Raw genomic sequence first — 20969 nt, 5'->3', positions numbered from 1 at the left:
TTCCAACATCATTTAATGTTTCTAACTACAAAACTGAAAAATTCACTTTGTGGAGGCCAGCTAAATGCTAAGGAATCAATTCATTTCTCATATCTAACAAATATGAGATCATTTTTGGAGCCAACAAATAGGGATGGGTACAAGGGGAGAAGGACCCCTCCCCCTGGTTCCTGACTTCCCAGAATTTCGGTCACTTTTCATTCAAGTTTTCGAAAGAAATTTGTTTACTTATTACCCCCCCCCCCAAAAAAAAAACCTACGACGGTGCCTGCCATAAAAGTCAACCGAGTTATTCGTGCGGGATAATTATGAGGCATCTTCCATTTACAAACCGAATTGTGAATTCATTTTCTGTCTAGCTCAAAAAAAAAGATTACAAGTTTTGGCAAATTGTGGCCTTATAAATTTTGCTATTGCACAGTTAACAATTCAAAAATCCAGTTTTAAAAAAACTTGTTTTGTAAGCTGAAAATTCTGAATCCTGTTTCAAGAATCTGGTTTGCCAGTGGAAAAGGAACATGACCAGTTCTGGGGTGTTTATCAGGGCATCTTGTTCGAATATGCAATTGTTTCATAGCAGCGTTTTCTTTTTACTAAATTTGAGTTACTTTTTTGCAAAGTTCAAACATCTATGTGAAGTTACTTTTATGTGAAGCTTTTTTTTATTTGAAGACTTCTATTTGTTTGCATTTTTTCGGCAGATTCAGTCACAAAAAGTGTGTTTCCTCTGAAACATGCAAGCCTACAGCTATAACTTGTGCTGAAAGGATAAATTACTTTGGACCCATTGGCGCCAAACCTAAGAAATCACGAAGCCAGACTTAAGATATAAGTTTTAATTTTCCTTAAAAGCTTAACCTTAACTGAAAGTTACTTCAAAAATAGGAAAATTCGCTTAACTCTAAACATTTTCGCATCTTTTCCACATGTTTTTCGATAAAAAAAAACAAAGCAAATTTCACGAACATAATTTATAGGTAGATAAAGCTGAATCCCAGTTATTGTAGAATTCAAAAATTTCTGTCTTCGATTGGATTAATAAAACCGTCGGACGGCACAAAAATAACACATCCAGAATTTCTACAGAGATGAAGAAATTGTAGATGTTCGTATAGCCTATACGAAAGTGTCTATTAATATTTCTCTCATATACTTTCCTTAGGCTATTGATTTGTCTACAATGGGGGGATCAGAGATCTTTTACGATTTTACGATTTGTCTCACAGTTCAAATCTACTGATTCTACTGTCAATTAAATAAATAAAAAAAAAAATAAAGTAAGGAGCAAACGAACAGAAATTATGACAAATACGAGAGGGTTGCCCCATCCTCAATACCTCTCTCTTTACGCTAAAGTTTGACTTTTTGTACCAATTATTTAAGAATGACTCATGAAACATAAGGGCTGTTTAATTAGAATAATAAGCTTTTTTTGAAGTTCTAAAGGAAATTTTTGCGTAAAGAGCGATGTATTGAGGAGGAGGCAATCCCTCTTCGTATTTGTAATAGTTTCTGTTTGTTTTAAGTTTTAAAGTTGCTCCGTACTTTCAGTTGAAAAAAATTTGTTTTTCTTTAATTTAATTTCTGATTGTTTTTTAAGTAATGCCAGGATATCCAGTTCCCTCTCCATGGAAAGTCCCTTTCCCCCACAAAAATTACTCCATGAGAAGATCTTCTCACGTATCTGTATAAAAGTATCTGTATACTTCCTAATAGCCGATACTATACGTAAACAATGGGCAAGTTTCATAGCTTTCATCTCTTCCCCCGAGGGTTGGGGGGGGGGGGGGATCAAGTCATCCTCAAAGATATAGTTAATAGATCTTTCGACTATGCTGAAGAAAATGGCTATCTCAAACTTTTGATCGGAAGACTTTGGGAAAAAATGGGCGTCGAAAGGGGGCTAGCTGCCCTCCTTTATTTTTGGTCAATTTAAAAAGGCACTAGAACTTCTAATTTTAGATCAAATGCACTCTCTACCTATCTTCTAGAATAACTGATTCGATACGATCACCCCTGGGAGGGGGGGGGGAATAATAATAATAATAAAGAATAAACACGCATTTTTTTATAAATAGGAGCTTGAAACCTCGACAGGAAAGTTCTATGATATGCTGAATCTGACGGTGTGATTTTCATTACGATCACTTGATGTTTTGGGGATGTTTCCCCCTTTTTCAAGAATTGGGCAAGTTTTCCCCTGCTCGTAACTTTTGATGGGTAACATTGAACTTGATAAATTTTCTATATTCTGAATAGGCATCAAAATTCGTTTCTTTTGATGTATCCATTGTTACCATGACTCTGTTTCTTAGAGTTTTGGTTGCAATTGAGCCGCATCGCTCCTAACTTACAGTTCGTTACCACAAACAGTTTGATGGCCAAAGCTTTGACAGTAATACTGTATACAAATAGCAGGAATATACTCAGGAGGGTTTTCCAGTTTAGGCCCTCTCGATTTTAGAATTGCCGTTTATTCCATTTTTTTTTAATAATACACCTATTTTTCCGATTTTGACGGATTCCCAAACCCCCTAAAATAATCCAACATACATACCTGGCAATCAGATATGCCTTCTTCTCTCATTAGACTATAAAAAAGGTCCGTATAAGTTGCATTTAGTGAAAAGGATACTAATCAACAGGGATTGTATTCTTTCTCCTTTACTTTTAATATGATGTAGCATACCAGAGACATACACAAATGCACATTTCCTTCAAAAATCTCATGATTCTTTTAGTTTTGCTTATAAACCCGAAACTTCCATATAATTCAATAGTTTTTTCTGTGTCTTCGAATCTTGCACACCCCCTCCACCAGTGTGTGACTGGGATTTTTCTATGAAAATGCTTTGTTTGGTTTTTAACACTTCCACTTGGCAATTTTTTGGTGATGCCCTTTGCGTTATGCCTATGTATCAGGAAATTTATAGTGATGCGTGATACCTAGGTGTGATGCCTGTACATCAGACAATTTTTGGTATTTTTGGCGATGCCCAGGCAATTTTTGGTGATGCACTTTGCGTGATGCCTATGTATCAGGAAATTTTGATGATGCCCTACGCGTGATGCCTTTGCATCAGTCACTTTTCGGTGATGCCCTATAGTGATACATATGCCCAGATATTGCAAATTACTAGCTGAGAATCACCGATTTAGTCACATTTTATAAGTAAATTATAAAAAATGTCCGTACCAATTCGAAAATTCTTGAAATCAGAGTGTGACTTCGTAATCCAACCCGTCACTAGAATAGGGCAAAATAAACCTAGGCCTAGCGAAGAAATAGTAAATGAAAGAAACTTTAACTTATTAACAGATATATTACAAGAGTTAAATATTTAGCTCTTGAACCATTTTGCAGTGACTTAAAAGAGACCAATTAGGAGATTGACCCTTACTCAGCCAATTGAAATCATCTACTTTTTTATGACTTTCTGGATCAAACTTAAAGCCACACACATCAAATTTATCACTATCAGCATATTTAAGTGGCAAAGGACCAAAGCGAATTTTGCTACAATCCTCTATGATAGCACGACTGTTAACATGAAGAGAGACGTCACAATCTGTTGAAGCGTGCATTCGCAATTGTTGGCACGAAAGGTAGAACTCGCAGTTCTTACAGTCGCGGATGAAAATTGATGTTTTCACTGGTGACGCAACTATCACAGAATTTAATAAATTTATAAGATGAACAGTTCCAGAGATTTCGTTTATCGTAATTTTAGCATTTTTGCAATCTTTAATGAGAACGTCCTCATCCTTACAGTTCAGGATAGTTTTTTGGTCATTTTGGAGTCCCTCGAGGACAAATTTGGGAACTGCGTTTATATCTTGTTCAATATTTCTTTCTATTTTTGCAGCTTCTCTCTTCAGCAATTCTCCATCTACGACGTCTTTCTTTAAATCACTTTCGATTGCGTTGCGACGAAATCCAAACTTTTTAGGTTTCAAATTAATAGCTTGAGTAAGATCCGCACTATACTTCTGGAGGTTAGACTGTATTTTACGCCTCTCGTAAGATGGCAATAGCTCTAAGGATTCATTTAATGTACGGCTAATTTCACTAATTTTTGACTTCACCAATTCAATATCATCCTTGGCTTTATTTTTCTTAATACTTTTTAATAGTTTCTCTACTTCATCTTGCATTCCACCAATCTGAGATAGAATTTTTTCTATTTCACTCATGTCACCTAGTATATAAGATTTAAATAGAAAACTAATCTAATCTTTCTTCATTCTCCAGATCGGTTCTCCTTCGGTGGCTTTTTTAATTGCGTTCATCAAAGCTTTATTTCGCTTCTTTTCTTCTGATTCTGTATGCCCCCCTTCAACTCGTCTTAGCTCCTGAGAAAGAGATTGAAATTTAAAACTGATAAACTATCATCCGCTATTAGGACTGGCTTTAAAAGGTCAATGGATAACGCCGGTTGCCCATTTTTTCCTTTAATATGTGAGGTTTCCAGACACTGAGACTGAATAAAAGCTTAAGCAGAGCTGAAGCTGCATAACGCAGCAAAATATTATCTACGAGGGTCCTGTACTTGTTTCAGTAGATTACTACATTAAAATGATCATTTTTATGTAAGAGAACAGTATTGTCGCGATTAAGATAGGATGTGAGGTTATTAGTTGATTCGGTGTTGAATCTGGAGTTAAGCAGGGTTGTGTCCAATCCCCGCTTTTAGGGATTATTTTGATGGACTTCGTTATAAAGAACACTAAAAAAATTGTAGGAGAGTATGGAATCAAATGGGAAGGTATTCACTCTCCTTGTCTTAACGCAGATGATTTGAGCGTTCCATGTTCTAATTTTTTTTTTTTTTTTTTTTTTTTTCTTTTTTTTTAGCAAAATGAATGAATTTGTGGAGGTTTTGAGAGTTCAAAACGAGAGAAAAGGTTCTGTTTGGATCTTGTACAGTAAACTCCAAAAGGTTAGATTCGTTTTTTTTTTTTTTTTTTAGCACTGCGGACGACTTGGTGGAGGTCCTTCGTCGAAATATTTGCTTGTTTTTCGTTTTCATATTTTACCACTGGCTGACAAAATCCTCGTTTTCTCACCCATTTTTGGTTTTATTTTTCATTTATTATTTCCTTTCCTCTCTTAGCTTCATTCGTCATGTATAGCCAGTGTGGTCTTAGAAAGTATTTAAGAAAAGGCAAAAAAAAATAATCCTAAAAGACTAATTTGCTTAGACTAGGAATAAATGAGGGTGAAAAGGTGATGTTGGGTAACAAAAACAAAACATAAGCATCCCATATAATGATGAACATTAACTCCAAAGCGCATCTTCCAGTTTACCACTTGCTTTCCTCTAGAATACAAAAGTAATTGCAATTGATTTGAGGCAAATAATAGGAATAAAATTCTACCCAGTTAGCCTCCTATACAGCTCCAATACTTTATAGTAAAAAGATATATTAAGGCCTACCCAGTTAGCCATCCAGTCTTTTACCCAGTTAGTCTTTTACCCATACAACCCCAATAGCTTACAGTAAAAAGATATACAAGCGCTAAACTTAAGAGCAGAGTAAAGGAGCCAACAGCAATCTTTTTTTGGTAAATAATAGGACTAAAAATCCCACCCAGCTGGCCCCCAATAGCTTATTGTAAATTAAAACATTAGCTCTAAAATCAAAAAGCTGTTATTCCAATATCATCACCGTAGAATTCCGATTTCTCTGGGGAATGGGCTCAAACTTGGGGCAAAAATGGGGTATTTTTTCAGATATCTAAAAATATTTCAGAGCTGAATCTTCGGTTCATTGGGGACTAATTCGCTTCTAAGTTTCACCTGAAAGAAGCCTGGGTCTCGAGGTTCCCTGTATTTACGCCTATGATAGTTTTTAAACTTCGAGCTAAGGTTTATAGAAAACTGACGAGAAATGAAAACTAATTTTATAAAAGGGGCGGGGGGGGGGGGCAACAAAATTCGCCAATCTTTACGCAAAAACCTAATGCAAATTAAAAAAACTCATTAGCACCATTAAGAAAAACATTTGGGATGTGTCATCTCCTTTGATACCTTTGTTCTACAATAGACCAAAAAGGAAAATAAAAGATCTCTGCTACCGAAAGACAAAAACATTTTTTTTTTTTTTTTTTTTTTTTTTTTTTTTTTTGGTTAGTTACAGAGCCATACAACTTTTGAATCGTTATGATTATAAAGCTATTAAGTTGTAAAAAAGAGTCTAGTGTTGCATAAATTTAGTCATCTATAGCTTATAGTAAGGTTACACCCTAGTTATAATAAAAAAGTACCTTCAACACCAGGGTCTCACTTCCTGTATACTAGTTCTCAAAAAAATATTTGAAGATACTTTTAATGTTCTCATAAAGACCTTAAACTGGAGAGGAATAAAATAAGACTGTGGTGTCATTTAATTAAATGATGATGTTGATGCAATGATTGTGCGACAGTAGTGATAATTTGATTTAAACAATTAAAAAAAAAAAAATTTAATTATAGTTTGGAAACATTAGCTCAGTTTACCAAACCTGCTGTTGACCTAGCCTACGTTTAGATTGAAATCTTGAAACCTAAAAGAGAAAATAGAAAATTACATAAATAACGACAGATAGGATATTTATTTTAAAAACCCGCTATTACGAGCATAGAATGGCTGATTTCGAAACCAGCCAAAAAATAGAAAATTTGAAAGAAGCCAAAAATATTTTATACTCAGATCAATATATGCTACAGATCAATGAGTAATCTAATCATAAGGGCCCGCATTAATCAAGCACTATGAAAATAAACTACTTTAAAACAATTATCGCTGATTTTTTTCTTTTTACTTATCTTTACTTTAGTCAATAAGCCTTGTTCACATGAAGCACTAATTGGTGACGGCTATTTCACGCGAGGAAAAAGAAAATCTTCTTATATATTGTCCTTTTGTCACCACTTCCTCTGCTCTAGACCGATAAGATAAATCTCTCGATTTCCACATTACGCTTTTCTTCACTAAGAATACGCTATTATATCTGTATTTTCATATATCTTCATATATTTTCATATAGTTTACCTAGGAAAAAAGTGAACACATAGCTTGATGCATTTTTATGCTCTTTCCAAACATAACAGGTACTTATGTATTACAGCGGCAACACTCAAGTTCTTCATCCATTGACGTACTGCGGAACGGGTTTCATTCGTTAGTTTCTTTCAGCTTAGCGTGGGACAAGACAACGACAAGTGACAGAATAGATGGGAAATATATAATTTGGGCTATATATTTGCACATTAGGGGGGGGGGGTAAAGTATTTGGACAATGTGAAGTTAGATAATAATCTTACTTCATAATATGCAGAATAATTGTGCCTAACATATTTTGCATGCAGACCCGCTATAAATTACCCCTACCCCCCCCCCCCAATGTGCAAATATATAGCCCAAATTTGTGTCTAAAGTATTATATTATCATCATATTTTGTGATATTTCATTAGGCTTGAATGTCAAAAAACGAACAGAAATTATTCCGTATATGGAAGGGACTGTCCCCTCCTCAACGCCTCACTCTTTACGCTAAAGTTTAACTCTTTCTCACAACTCTAATTTTCAAAACAATAAAAAACTTTAGCGTAAAGAGCGGGGCATTTAGGAGGGGACAGCCCCTTTCATATATGGAATAATTTCTGTTCATTCTAAGTTTAATGTCGCTCCTTACTGCTAGTTAAAAAACTTACTCTTTTTAATTAATTTCTGAACGCTTTTGAATTAATGCAGGTTTTGAATTTGGCTCACCGTACATGAATAATTGAAACAAAATTTGCATATTAATTTTACTTTTTTTTAAACTAATTATCACCTTATAATAACCTGAGTTTGATTTTTGCTCCAGTTATTTAAGAATGACTTTTGAATCACAAAGGTTATTTAATTACAATAATAATCTCTTTTAAAAGTAAAAAAAGCTTTAGCGTAAGAGCGAGCTATTGAGGAGAGGCAACCCCCCTTATGTACGTAATATTTTCTGTTCGTTTTAAGTTTTAATGTTGCTCCTTACTTTCAGTTGAAAAAAACTTGTTTTTTATAATTTAATTTCTGATTGTTTTTTAAATAATGCTGTTGGGACCGTTGGTCCTAGTTTGTTTCAGATAAATGCCCTTCCCAGATTCTTTTCTTTTTGGTCCCTTAATTAGTCCCTTTTCCACCTCGTACTAATTACTAATTTTACCTTAATTTTGGCTGCACTATTTTCTTTTTCCTTCTTTAACTGCATAGTTTGTTAAACAAACCACGAGGCTTTAATTGCGCAGTTAGGGATGATTCACCATAGCTAAAAAGCTACTTCAGACAACAAGTTTGGTCCGAATTCTTGGGGGGTGAAAGAAGGGGCATAAAGCCGATTCATTTGAAGTAAGGCAGTAATTGGTAAGCATTTGGATTGGCTGGAAAAAATCCACATACCTCCCACCGCATGCACGCGGTTGAGCGATCTGGGGGAAAATTAGAAGTATGAGTTTTCAGTTCTGTTACATGCGGGTTTGAATAAAATAAGCCTTTTTATACTATATAATTTTGACTTTTTAGCCAAGGTAGAGTCCAAGGAGATAGTTAGAAATACTAGCGGTAACCCAGGGCGGGTACCCTTGGCCTTAAAGTGGCCCCTTTGACCGTTCGATCACGTTATCGTACCCTAAGGCAGGGTATATTGTAAATTGGGTACTGACATACCCGACATTTATAAAACCGTTGGGGTAAGCGCGGGCATCCCACCATTATATTTGGCGCCACCGGGTTTTTTTCCTCCAGTAGGTGGTGTAGCACCATTTTTGCACCAATAAGTGGTGATACCCGTACTTTACTCCTCCAATAAATGCTGAGAAATCCAGCGACCCCTTCATGGAAATTCTCTTCCCCCATGAAAAGATCCTCTCACGTAACCCCCTCCCCTCCAGAACACAACTCCCCCCTGAAAACGTCTGTATACTTCCCAATAACACATACTGTATGTAAACAATGGGAAAAGTTCATAACTTGCAGCCCTTACTCCGGGGACTGTGGGGGATTAAGTCGTCTTCAAAGACATATTTATTAGATTTTTCGACTATGCTGAACAAATGGCCATCTCAAAATTTTGATCCAAGGACTTTGGGAAAAAATGAGCATGGGAGGGGGCCTAGTTACCCTCCGATTTTTTTATCACTTAAAAAGGGCACTAGAACTTTCAATTCTAATATCTTAAGGTCAGTAAAGAACCGCGGCATGGATTTTCCTGTGAATAAACGTAAATGGTGTAAAGTAATTAATTCCGAAAAGTTCGAGAATTATTATTCCTGAATTGATGCCATACCACCATCTATCTGGCAGAAGAATTTTTCTTCTATTTTTTTCATTTTTTAATTGTCCCGTACATGCCGTGTATGAGCCGTCCTAGCCGAGAGGTTGGTTCGCTGGTCTTGGAATCCTTTGTCCGATGGGCGGGGGTCCGATTCCTGGTGTGGCCGATGATTATTTAGTTTGGAACAGGGTTCAGTAGTGTGACTCTGTAAGCTCAGCCAGTCAACCCAGCTTGAAATGGGTACCTGGAGAAATCTGGGGAAGGTAAGCAGGAAGACTGTGCAAAAGCATAGGATGACGGTTCCATTGTAACTGAAACCCTGTAACTGAACCACCGACAAACTGAACCAACGTACAACTGAAACACCGTGCAACTGAACCCTCGTGCAACTCAACCCCATTTAACCAAACCCCCGTGTAACTCAACCACCATGTAGCTGAACCCCCATGCAAGTGAACCACCGTACAACTGGACCACCATGCAACTGAACCACCGTGCAACTAAACCACCTTGCAACTAAACCACCGTACAACTGAACCACCGTGCAACTGAAGCCTCGTGTGACTGTTTTGTTACACGAAAAGGCTTTGTATTGTTGTCACAAAAACAAAGAAAATCGGACGTCATAAACTCTTAAATCCAGGTTTATTTCTTTTTTATGTCTGTTAATGGGGGTTCCCTTCACCCTGTCACTTTCTACGGGTCTAAGCGTTTACCTCCCTCCCCGCGGAAAATTCCCCCTCCTCCAGCCACGGAAACCCCATCACCTGGAAAATACCCCCCACGCGGAAACTATGGTTTTCAAATTTAAAAATCTTCTTTGAGTCGTGTTATTTTTTAGTTTAACTGAGAAGTTCTAAGGGAAGTGGAAAAGAGGAATTGATGTGTAAATTTTGCCCCACCCCCTCCGTGCAAATACTTTCTTCTCATGAAAGATCCTCAAGAAACAACCCACACAAAAAATTTCCGTATGTTTCCCAAAGACAAATACTATCTGTAAGCAATAGACAAATCAAAAAACTTAAAAAGGAACTGAAACTTCTGCAATGGGGTTATCTGATTGTTTTGTAGCTAGAAAGAGAGGAAGATATCTAAAAGGGTGCATTTTGACACCAAAACATCTCAGCTCTCATTGATCCTTCAAATAAATACAGAATTAGCTCTAAGGGAGAGACGACAGGAGGATGAAGGAAGAAATTGTTTGATAATCCCCAAGCATTTCCAAGTCTTTTTTTATAAGCCGAAAGTGATTGGAGACTAACCAACCACAAGACGTTTTTTTTTGGGGGGGGGGGGGGGATTTTCAACGGGTAGGTATTTTCTGGGAGGGGGGTATTTTCCGTGAGGTGTACGCTCGTAGTTGTTTATCGTTTGGTTTGAAAAAGGTTAATTGCCTGCTTCGGTGGAGCCGACACAAAAGCTACATTCTCTTTGTGTTTGGAAACTTTTGGTTTGATTATTTTTTCTTACGTAGATGAATTAGGCCTTTCCTGAACGATGAGTAATAAAAATCTGGGCTGAAAATATCGGAACTTTGAGAATCTAGATAACAAACACATCACTTTTTGTTGCGCTTTCTTTAAATTAATTAAAAAGATTCTTTCGAAAAACAATTTTTCAAATAAAAATAAAGAGCCATATTAAACCAAGGACTAGCATAAATAAATTCTTATAATAATTCAAACCCAAAATGATAAGAAATTACGGTACTGTTTCACTTAATGGTACACAACGGCTATAGACAGTCGAATGGATGCCGTGATGGAGACCCGTAAGCGGGTAAATGTTATCTAAATTAATTAAAAAAAACTTTCCGAAAATAAGTTTTCAAAGAAAAGTAAAGGCCATTTTAAACTTAAGCTCAGCAGATATAAATACCTTTTAAAATTAAAACTCAAAACGACCAGAAATTACTATTAAAGAATAAACGAAACCCAAAACTAACAGAAATTAGATAAAAATCATAGGAAAAAACATACAACAAGTAATAATATAACTGAATAAATAGATCTTAAAGCGAGTAATGCTTCGATTGAATATGAAAATCAAGCTTAAAAACGAAAAAAATATTTTGCTATTGAATTATAATGGCGCTTTACAGAAAACTATGACAAATATTTTCTTTTGTGCTTAATATTGAAAATAAACATTAAAATTACAGCAACATTTTGAACTGATGAGCTTTCAGCAATTAATATCATAAATACATCATATATTCAGTTTAATTTATTAGCTTTTTTAAACTTGTTCAAGACGAATATGGTTTCCCTACAAACAAGTGATTGGATACTGCCTCCTTTCTTAACTGTAAATAAAAACTAAAAGCCTACTGCGCATTGGCGCTTAACTGAAAACGAATTATATTTCAAATATTTTCTTTTCCAGTTCTTACAGCATTGAAAATGAAAATAAAATTACAGTGACATAAATTTTTGAATAGATGGATTTTTCAACAGTTAATATCATTATACATCAAATATTCAATTTGATGTTGTTTATACTTTCCAAGACTGTTCAAGACGCATATAGTTTTCAGTAAAGCGCCAATGACGCAGTAGAGTTTTAGACTTTTACAGTGAGGGAAGGCCATACCCAAACTCTTATTTGTAGTGATTTTTATTCGTTTCAAACTTGATTTGCATATTCAATCTAAGTTTCACTCGTTTTAAGATTTATTTATTAATTAACATTAATATCTATTGTACGTTTGTTTGCATTGATTGTTTATTTAATTTCTGTTCGTTTTAAGTTTCATTTATATTTTAATAGCAAAATATTTTTTTTCGTTTTAAGCTTGATTTTCCTATTCATTCTAAGCATTACTCGCTTTAAGATCTATTTATTCTTATATAATATTATTACTTGTTGTATGTTTTTGCTATGATTGTTTATTTAATTTCTGTTCGTTTTGGGTTTCATTTATTCTTTAATAGTAATTTCTGGTCGTTTTGACTTTGAATTTTTAAATTCATTTGTATCTGCTGAGCTTAAGTTTAAAATGGCCTTCACTTTTCTCTAAAAAACTTATTTTTCGGAAAGTTTTTTTTTAATTAATTTTTGTTCGTTTATTATTGCAAAAAGTTTCAAGTTTTTAAAAATTCCTTATTTTAAACTTAAAAAAAAATCAAATATTCATCAAAGTATCAAAACTGGTATCAAAGTAACAATATCAAAGTGAAAAAATGGGTTTATGTCAACCTCGGAGTTTTTATTATCTGATGTTTGAACTGTTTTTAACAAAATGGCTATCTCAAAATTTTTATCGGAAGGGTTTGGGGAAAAAGCGCGTGAGGGGGGGGGGCTAATTAACCTTCGGTCACTTTTGAATCTTTAAAATTGAAGTAGAACTCTCTATTTTCAACCAAATGAGCCCACTCTAAAGTTTATACGAGTATCCCTTCTATAAGAACCAAATATATACCCAGAGCTTAACTTACAACGCCTGTCCCTGGGCCCTGGGGGATTGCGTCCACCCCGGTGTTTTAATATCTGATGGTTGAACTATTTTTAACAAAATTGTAACCTCAAATTTTTATCGGACGGGTTTATCCATCCGATAAACCCAAAGTCGTGGAGGGTGGGAGGAGGTAGTTGCCCTCCGATCTTTTTTCAGTCTGAGAAACTGAACTACAACTTTTGATTTCCATTCAAATGAACCCTCTCTGAAGTTTGTACGAGCATCCCTTTCATAAGAACCACATAAGGCCCCAGAACATATCTTACAATGCCTGCCCCCCCGGGCCCGGGGGGGACGTGTCGACACCGGAGTTTTGTTATCTGACCTTTGAACTATTTTGAAAAAATGGCTCTCTCAAAGTTCTTATCGGATGGGTTTGAGGAAAATAGGGCGTGAAAACTAGTTGCCCTCTGGTCATTTTTCACTCTAAGAGAATGAACTACAACTTTTAATTTCCATTCAAATGAACCCTCTCGGAAGTTTGTACGAGCATCCCTTTCATAAGAACCACATACGACCCTAGGACATAGCTTACAATGCCTGCCCCCGGGCCCTGGGGGGACGTGTCGACACCGGAGTTTTTGTTATCTGACCTTTGAACTATTTTGAAAAAAATTGCACTCTCAAAGTTCTTATCGGATGGGTTTGAGGATAATAGGCCGTGGAGAGGGGGGGGCTAGTTGCCCTCTGATCTCTTTTGACTCTTAAAAAATGAACGAGAACTTTCAATTTCCAATCATATGAGCCCTCTCCGAAGTTTATACGAGCATACCTTCCATAAGAACAATATATGCCCCTGAGCAATACTTACAACACCTACCCCAGGTCCTGGGGGGGGGGGGTTGTGTCGACACAGGAGTTTTTGTTATATGATCTTTGAACTATTTTTAACAAATATCTCAAAATTTCAAAATTTTTATCGGAAGGGTTTGGGGAAAAAGGGCGTGAGGGGGGGGGGGGGGCTAATTAACCTTCGGTCACTTTTGAATCTTTAAAATTGAAGTAGAACTCTCTATTTTCAACCAAATGAGCCCACTCTGAAGTTTATACGAGTATCCCTTCTATAAGAACCAAATATATACCCAGAGCTTAACTTACAACGCCTGTCCCTGGGCCCTGGGGGGTTGCGTCCACCCCGGTGTTTTAATATCTGATGGTTGAACTATTTTTAACAAAATTGTAACCTCAAATTTTTATCGGACGGGTTTATCCATCCGATAAACCCAAAGTCGTGGAGGGTGGGAGGAGGTAGTTGCCCTCCGATCTTTTTTCACTCTGAGAAAATGAATTACAACTTTTAATTTCCATTCAAATGAGCCCTCTCGGAAGTTTATACGAGCATCCCTTTCATAAGAACCACATACTGCCCCAGGACATAGCTTACAATGCTTGCCCCCCCGGGCCCTGGGAGGACGGGTCGACACCGAAGTGTTTGTTATCTGACCTTTGAACTATTTTGAAAAAATTGCTCTCTCAAAGTTCTTATCGGATGGGTTTGAGGAAAATAGGGCGTGAAAACTAGTTGCCCTCTGGTCATTTTTCACTCTAAGAGAATGAACTACAACTTTTAATTTCCATTCAAATGAACCCTCTCGGAAGTTTATACGAGCATCCCTTTCATAAGAACCACATACGACCCCAGGACATAGCTTACAATGCCTAACCCCGGGCCCAGGGGGGACGTGTCGACATCGGAGTTTTCGTTATCAGATCTTTGAACTACTTTGAAAAAAATGGCTTTCTCAAAATACTTATTGGATGGGTTTGAAGAAAATAGGGCGCGGAGAGGGGGGCTAGTTGCCCTCTGATCTCTTTTGACTCTTAAAAAGTGAGCGAGAACTTTCAATTTCTAATCATATGAGCCCTTTCCGAAGTTTATACGAGCATACCTTCCATAAGAACAATATATGCCCCTGAGCAATACTTACAACACCTACCCCAGGTCCTGGGGGGGGGGGGGGGGCTGTGTCGACACAGGAGTTTTTGTTATATGATCTTTGAACTATTTTTAACAAAATAGCTACCTCACATTTTTTATCAGATGTATTTAGGGAAAAAGGGCTTGGGGGGCGAGTTGCCCTCCGATCACTTTGGACTTTTAAAAAGGGCATTAGAACTCTCGATTTCCAATCAAATGAGCCCCTTGGAAGTATATACGACGACCCCTTCTTTATGAAGTGCCTCTGGGAAAAAAATAAATGGAGTGTGGGGGAGGCTAACTGCCCTCCAATCACTTTTTACTGAAGTGAATTACAACTTTCAATTTCCAATCAAATGAGCCCTTCATGAAGTTTATACGAGCATCCCTTTCATAACAACCATATATGCCCCCAGGGCATAATCTACAACGCCTACCCCCGGGGCCTGGGGGGCTGTGTCGACACCGGAGTCTTTTGTTATCTGAACTTTGAACTTTTCTAACAAAATGTCTATCTCAAAATTTTTATCTGGTGCATTTAGGGCGTGGAGGAGGGGGGGGGGGTAGTTGCCATCCGATCTCTTTTGACTCTTAAAAGGTGAACGAGCACTTTCAATTTCCAATCAAACGAGCTATCTCCGAAGTCTTTACGAGCATACCTTCCAGAAGAACTAAATATGCCCCCAGAACATTACTCATAACTCCTACCTCCGGGCCCTGGGGGGAGGGGCGGGTTGCGTAGACACAGGATTTTTTCTTATCTAACCTATGAAGTGTTTTTAATGTAATGGCTATTCTAAAAATTTTATCGGATGGGCTTGGGTAAAAAAGGGTATGTGGGGGGGGGGGGGGCTAGTTGCCCTCAGATAAAGTGATCGGAGGGCTTCCACCCCACCCTATTTTTTCCCAAATACATCCGATCTAAATTTTGAGACGGCCATTTTATTTAAAACAGTTCAAAGGTTAAATAACAATACCATAGTTAAATAACTATGGTTCATAGCCCTCAGCCTCTGGTGCAAGGGCTGTAAGTTATACAAGTTGCCTATTGTTAACATATACATTTTTTTTATCAAGAAAAGATGGAATGTTTGATCCTATAAATAAAAAAAAAACATGGAGCATTAAGGCCAAGCCTTAGGGAAATGTCAAGAAGAATGCCAAATACAATCAAAAAACATTTTTCCTTTATTGGTTGTGAAAAGGAAATATCAGCAATATTTACAATGGCTGATAGTATCAGCCGTCACAGTGTTTGGAAAATATTTAGCAGCATCTTCAACTAAATCCAGAGGTACAAGGTGCATCCAGTTTTAAATGACGTTGTATCTGCAATGTGTCGAGAACAGCTAAGGGTATAAACCTGAGGATATGAAGTTAAAACTTTCAGGGCAAGTTGAAGGAATGTTGAAAAAAAATCTGGAGTGCAATCAGCCTTCCTCCCATGTCCTTTTTAGTTGCAATTTCCTCAAGGACATCTGATCAAAAGTCGTAATCTAGATTGACATAGGTCAAATATTTTCAACACATATGTTTACATAACGTCCGGAAGGATCTGATTCAACTGAAAAACAGAGTAATAAATCAGATTTAATGGTTTGTGACTTCGAATGTTATTTTTCTTTTGTAAAAATAAAACAAAGATATTTCATGAACACTTTTGACAGGCGTTTATATCGGGAATTTAAGAAACAAAAAATTTGAAAAAGGTTGAACATGTAAAAATTCTAACTTGTGTTTTACCCAATGATATTTCCTAATATATTTAGAGAACTGAAAATCTAAGTTCAGTGGTTCAATTGCACGATGATTCAGCTGCACTGTGGTTCAGTTGTACGGTGATTCAGTTGCACGGGGGTTCAGTTACATGGGGTTTTAGTTGCATGGGGGTTCAGTTAAATGGGGTTGAGTTGCACGAGGGTTTAGTTAAATTGAGGTTCAGTTGCCCGGTGGTTCAGTTACACGAGGGTTCAGTTACACGGTGGGTTGGTTACAGGGGTTTAGTTGCTTGGGGTTCAGTTACACGCACACCTAGGATGACTGATCCACAGTCCCCATTGTACTTCCTGGCTGAAGGGCCATGTAACAGGAGATTAACACTTAGAAAAAGTCTTGCTCCTCCCATTTAATCTGCCATCAACTTTCCAGTATATATTACCCTGGAACGCGTATTTTGGCAGAAACTTTCTCCAAATGCCTTTGCAACCAACTCGAGACTGGGAAACCTACTTGTAAATTCCTAAAAACATCTAATAGTAACATTGCACTACTAATCACCGATTTTTATATATGCATTGGAATAGATTAATTTAAAATTATATTCTTTATAACTTAGTGTTACAAAGGCGAAGCCAAGTTTTCCGTTCAAGAGAAATCTAACTTGTCTACCCGTGAAAAAATAGAATGTCCCTTATGTTAATACTTGTTTAAATGTTCTCCGGGGCACTTGCATTTCGGTCCAGCTTTGTATAATGGTTGAGATAGAGAATGATCATACTGTATTATATTTATATACAGTGATTACACCCGACGAAAACAAACAAAATGTTGTTGATTTAGACGACACTTTGACACTGGCTTCCTTGCGACATCAATTAACCTTAATAGAATAAACCTACTCTATTATTCAAACAGTTTGCAAGGTATGGTAGAGTTCAGGTCACTGAAAAAGATCAAGTGTTTGAAAAAAGTAAAGAGCGATATTAAAACTTGAAACCAGCACCAAATAGCCTAAATATAAGGATAAAAGATTGTTTATAATAGAATGGGAAAGCTCGTATATCCCAATGTTAGCAAAGAAACATTATCAACAGTAGCGCGCATGTAGTATATATATATATATATATATATATATATATATATATATATATATATATATATATATATATATATATATATATATATATACATATATATATATATGTGTATATGTATATATATACTTATATATATATGAAACTTGCCCAGCATTGTCACATAATTTTTTTTTGCTAACTACAATAAAGCAATTTGCTAACATTTTGCTAACAATATATATAGCAATAAAAGGTCAAATTTTACGCATTATTACTTGATAATGCATAGAACATCGACATAATACATTTGATTGCTTCAAATGGCTTGTTGTTAAATGATCTAACATTGTTAAGGAGTAATGTGAAAGTTAAACCTAAAGCACTCAGAACATTCACATTTCGTAGACTCTATATTTCGCAATCTTACTATTTCGTAAATATATAATCATAGTCAATATGTTACCAATAATCTTTATCCCCGTTTTCAGGCACCAGAGTTGAAACATGTTTTTAGAGGATTCAGTACTTTAAACATCATTTTGTTAGCCTCAACGTCGGCTGACTGTCTCAAAGGCAAAGGGTCCATTAGCGAATTTTCCCAGGCACTACTTTTCACTGAAACCTATTGAGAATTTACAATTTGTTTATGAAATTGGATTAAAAAGACAATGGAATTTTGTCTGCAAAGTTTTCTATCAAAGCTTGTTGCCCCACAGAAAATTGGAAGAGCAGTCAAATCGGTCGAATGACATTTTTTTGAAGTGGTTTTTGGCATTTTCCTAGCAGGTATACTAGAACGTTTTTAGGGACAGCCCTTTCCTGAATTTTAAAAGAAAATTCAGCTCCGTTTGATCGAAAAAACTAAATGTACACTTCCTAATGATATAAGTTTCTCTAAAACTAAATATTTCTATGTTAGGCACAAAACAAGAGAAGCTACAAGGTTTTTCTAAGATTTCAGAAAAAGCAGATGTAGGCTTTAGTTTTTTAGTTTAGATGTCGACTTTATTTTTCTGCCGTTTGTTCAGATTGCTTATCCAAGCTCTAGAAGATATGGCAAGATCATCCAGTCAATTCTAAATAGTTTGGCCACACAAACTAAAAAGTTTATAATGGACAAGATAGGCTGATTCTTCATGGTATCAAATCCCCTTAAGCAGGCTCGACAGGAATTATTTCCAAGTTCTCATATTCAATCCAGCGTAACTTCAAAGCATTTTTATCAACGGTTTCTAAGGGTGTTGTACACAGGTTCTTCAAAATTAGAATGCATTAGAACAGCAAGGCTCAACACGCGTTCTAAAAGACCCCAACACTGGTATTCAAAAAGGTAATCTACGTAGCCGGAATCAAAGCCTGTGTTGGATGTAGAGATGCCTGAAAACGGGGCTGTATTTTGAATGAACTCAACAAATCTATTCCATCTGCAGCAGCTAGTTAGCAGATCTTGCTTTTTAATATATTTGCTCAGTTTCACGCACGGTTGCATATAATCTTTGATAAGGAGCTGACGGATTGCCAAACATCGCAGTCTCTTTATGCGAACGGTAAACTGCTTTGTACAAGATTCACTTCCAAATTAGCGAACTGATCTTTATAAATTTTGGAGCGTATAATCTAGGGAATATACTATGTAAAGCATGCAAATTAGATCGGCTAGTTTTTCTGTCACCTTTAATAAAAACACTAATCAAATTGCATTTGGTTGATAAAAATAACTGTTACCAACCAATGAAGAGCACTTTTTTTTAAAGAAAAACTAATTTATTAGAGAAAAAACGAAAGAGCAACATGCATTAAAAAAAAGTCAGCCAATAAGCTCTAGGGAGCATGTGCAGATTAAATACAAAATAATTTCCTTCATAGGGAAATCAAGAGACACAAAAAAAACTACTACTGCTACCACTACTAACAACTGAAAGCAGCACCAAAACGCCTGAGGCCAACACAGCTATGCATGCTCCTCCTCCCTCCCAATCTATTCAAAACCTCCCTCTTTACACCCTCACAGGAAGTTCCCATTTCTCTTAATTTTTTTATGACATTCTTCCATCCCAGCCGCGGACGACCTGCTTTCCGTTTAGCCTTAGACGGTTGGCCGAAAAGGACAATCATCGGCAATCTGTCATTTTTCATCCGCAGAACGTACCTTAGCCATATCAACCTTTCTCTTATTATAGCCCTAGAAAGCGGGATAAAAAAAACGGTTAGGTGGGATAACAGAAAAAAAAAACTGTTAGCATGAACAAACACACACAAACAAGGTCGTGTAACCATTGTAATCCTTCTCAGCCTAACAAATAGATTACAAAGGAATATGAAAAAAACAATCAGAACATGTAAATTTACATAACATAAAACTTTTTCTAAAATTATTCTTAAAAGTGTGAGGGCCTACTACGCTTTGAACACAATTCAGAAATTTGATTAAAATTTAATTACTAATTCCTTTAATTTCAATTCCTAATTGCTAGGCAAATTTAATTACTGAGATAACCAAATCAAGTAAACCCTCAATCGCGCATCCCTGTTTCAGGTGTATCATTTAGTTTTCTGCACAACGACAACATTTTATAACCGCGGATAAATTTACCAGACACTTTATATTGGTAAAAATTACATGTATTTAATAAATTGGTAAAATTTACAAAATTTTAATTGGTAAAATTGTATTTGCAATTGGTAAAATTTGTAAAATTGGCAATTGGTAAAAATTTGTAAATTTGTAAAATTGGTGAAATTGTAATTGGTAAAATTTGTAAAATTGTAATTGGTAAAATTGTATTTGCAATTGGTAAAATTTTTAAAATTGGTAATTGGTAAAAATTTGTAAATTTTTAAAATTGTAATTGGTAAAATTGTATTTGTAATTGATAAAATTCGTAGCATTTGTAATTGGTAAAATTGTATTTAATAAATTGGTAAAAATTACATGTATTTAATAAAATAGCCATACCTGAAGTTTTTGTTCGGATGGCCTTGCTATATTGGTCAGATAATAACCACCAACACCTGTGACAACTAAATATACAAGTGATTTAAAATAGAGATTCATTTGCATCCTATTCAATCTTTCCTTCTTGTTTCCAAAGAGCTAAGTCTTTTTCTCGTTGCTTATTGGAAGAGTCACAAAATTCAATAAAATTATAGAACCCTGAAAAGCGAACAAAGAGATAACAACTACAAAAATTGCCAACAAATATTGTTTCCAAATTCGAAAGGAAACATAAAACCAAAAAAAAAAAAAAACTAATAACCACCAACACCTGTGACAACTAAATATACAAGTGACTTAAAATAGAGATTCAGTTGCATCCTATTCAAACTTTTCCTTCTAGTCTCCAAAGAGCTTGTCTCTTCTTGTCTCCAGTATGTGGCTTGGTCAGAAAATGAACTTTGGGGCAATTGAAAATTAGATGACAATATTGTTGATACAGAGATAGTAAATTATCAAAATCTTAAACATGTGAAATTTCGAACAATTTAGATTTCAGAACAATAAC

At 35.9% G+C, this 20969-nt stretch overlaps 1 protein-coding gene across 5 annotated transcripts in view; it reads right to left on the bottom strand.

Moving 5' to 3' along the window:
* Nucleotides 1-3303: 3303 nt before the first annotated feature.
* Tbcc (Tubulin-binding cofactor C) overlaps nt 3304-20969 on the bottom strand; it is an 80433-nt gene continuing 62767 nt past the window's right edge. For 3 of the 5 annotated variants that reach the window (XM_089093231.1, XM_089093229.1, XM_089093230.1), the window contains exons 4-5: nt 20423-20620; nt 3304-4353 (exon numbers count right to left, since the gene is read on the bottom strand). In XM_089093231.1, the coding sequence (XP_088949357.1) occupies nt 3334-4194 (861 nt within the window). In that variant the 5' untranslated portion in view covers nt 4195-4353; nt 20423-20620 and the 3' untranslated portion in view covers nt 3304-3333. The remainder of the gene's footprint in view (nt 4354-20422; nt 20621-20969) is intronic. The other 2 variants (XR_016142110.1, XM_089093232.1) reach the window with 2 other exon arrangements.

Source organism: Artemia sp. Qi Xiang Cuo, chromosome 8, assembly GCF_049724085.1.
Source record: "Artemia sp. Qi Xiang Cuo chromosome 8, ASM4972408v1, whole genome shotgun sequence".
Classification (NCBI taxonomy): domain Eukaryota; kingdom Metazoa; phylum Arthropoda; class Branchiopoda; order Anostraca; family Artemiidae; genus Artemia; species Artemia sp. Qi Xiang Cuo.
This window is presented reverse-complemented; position numbering and strand designations above follow the sequence as displayed.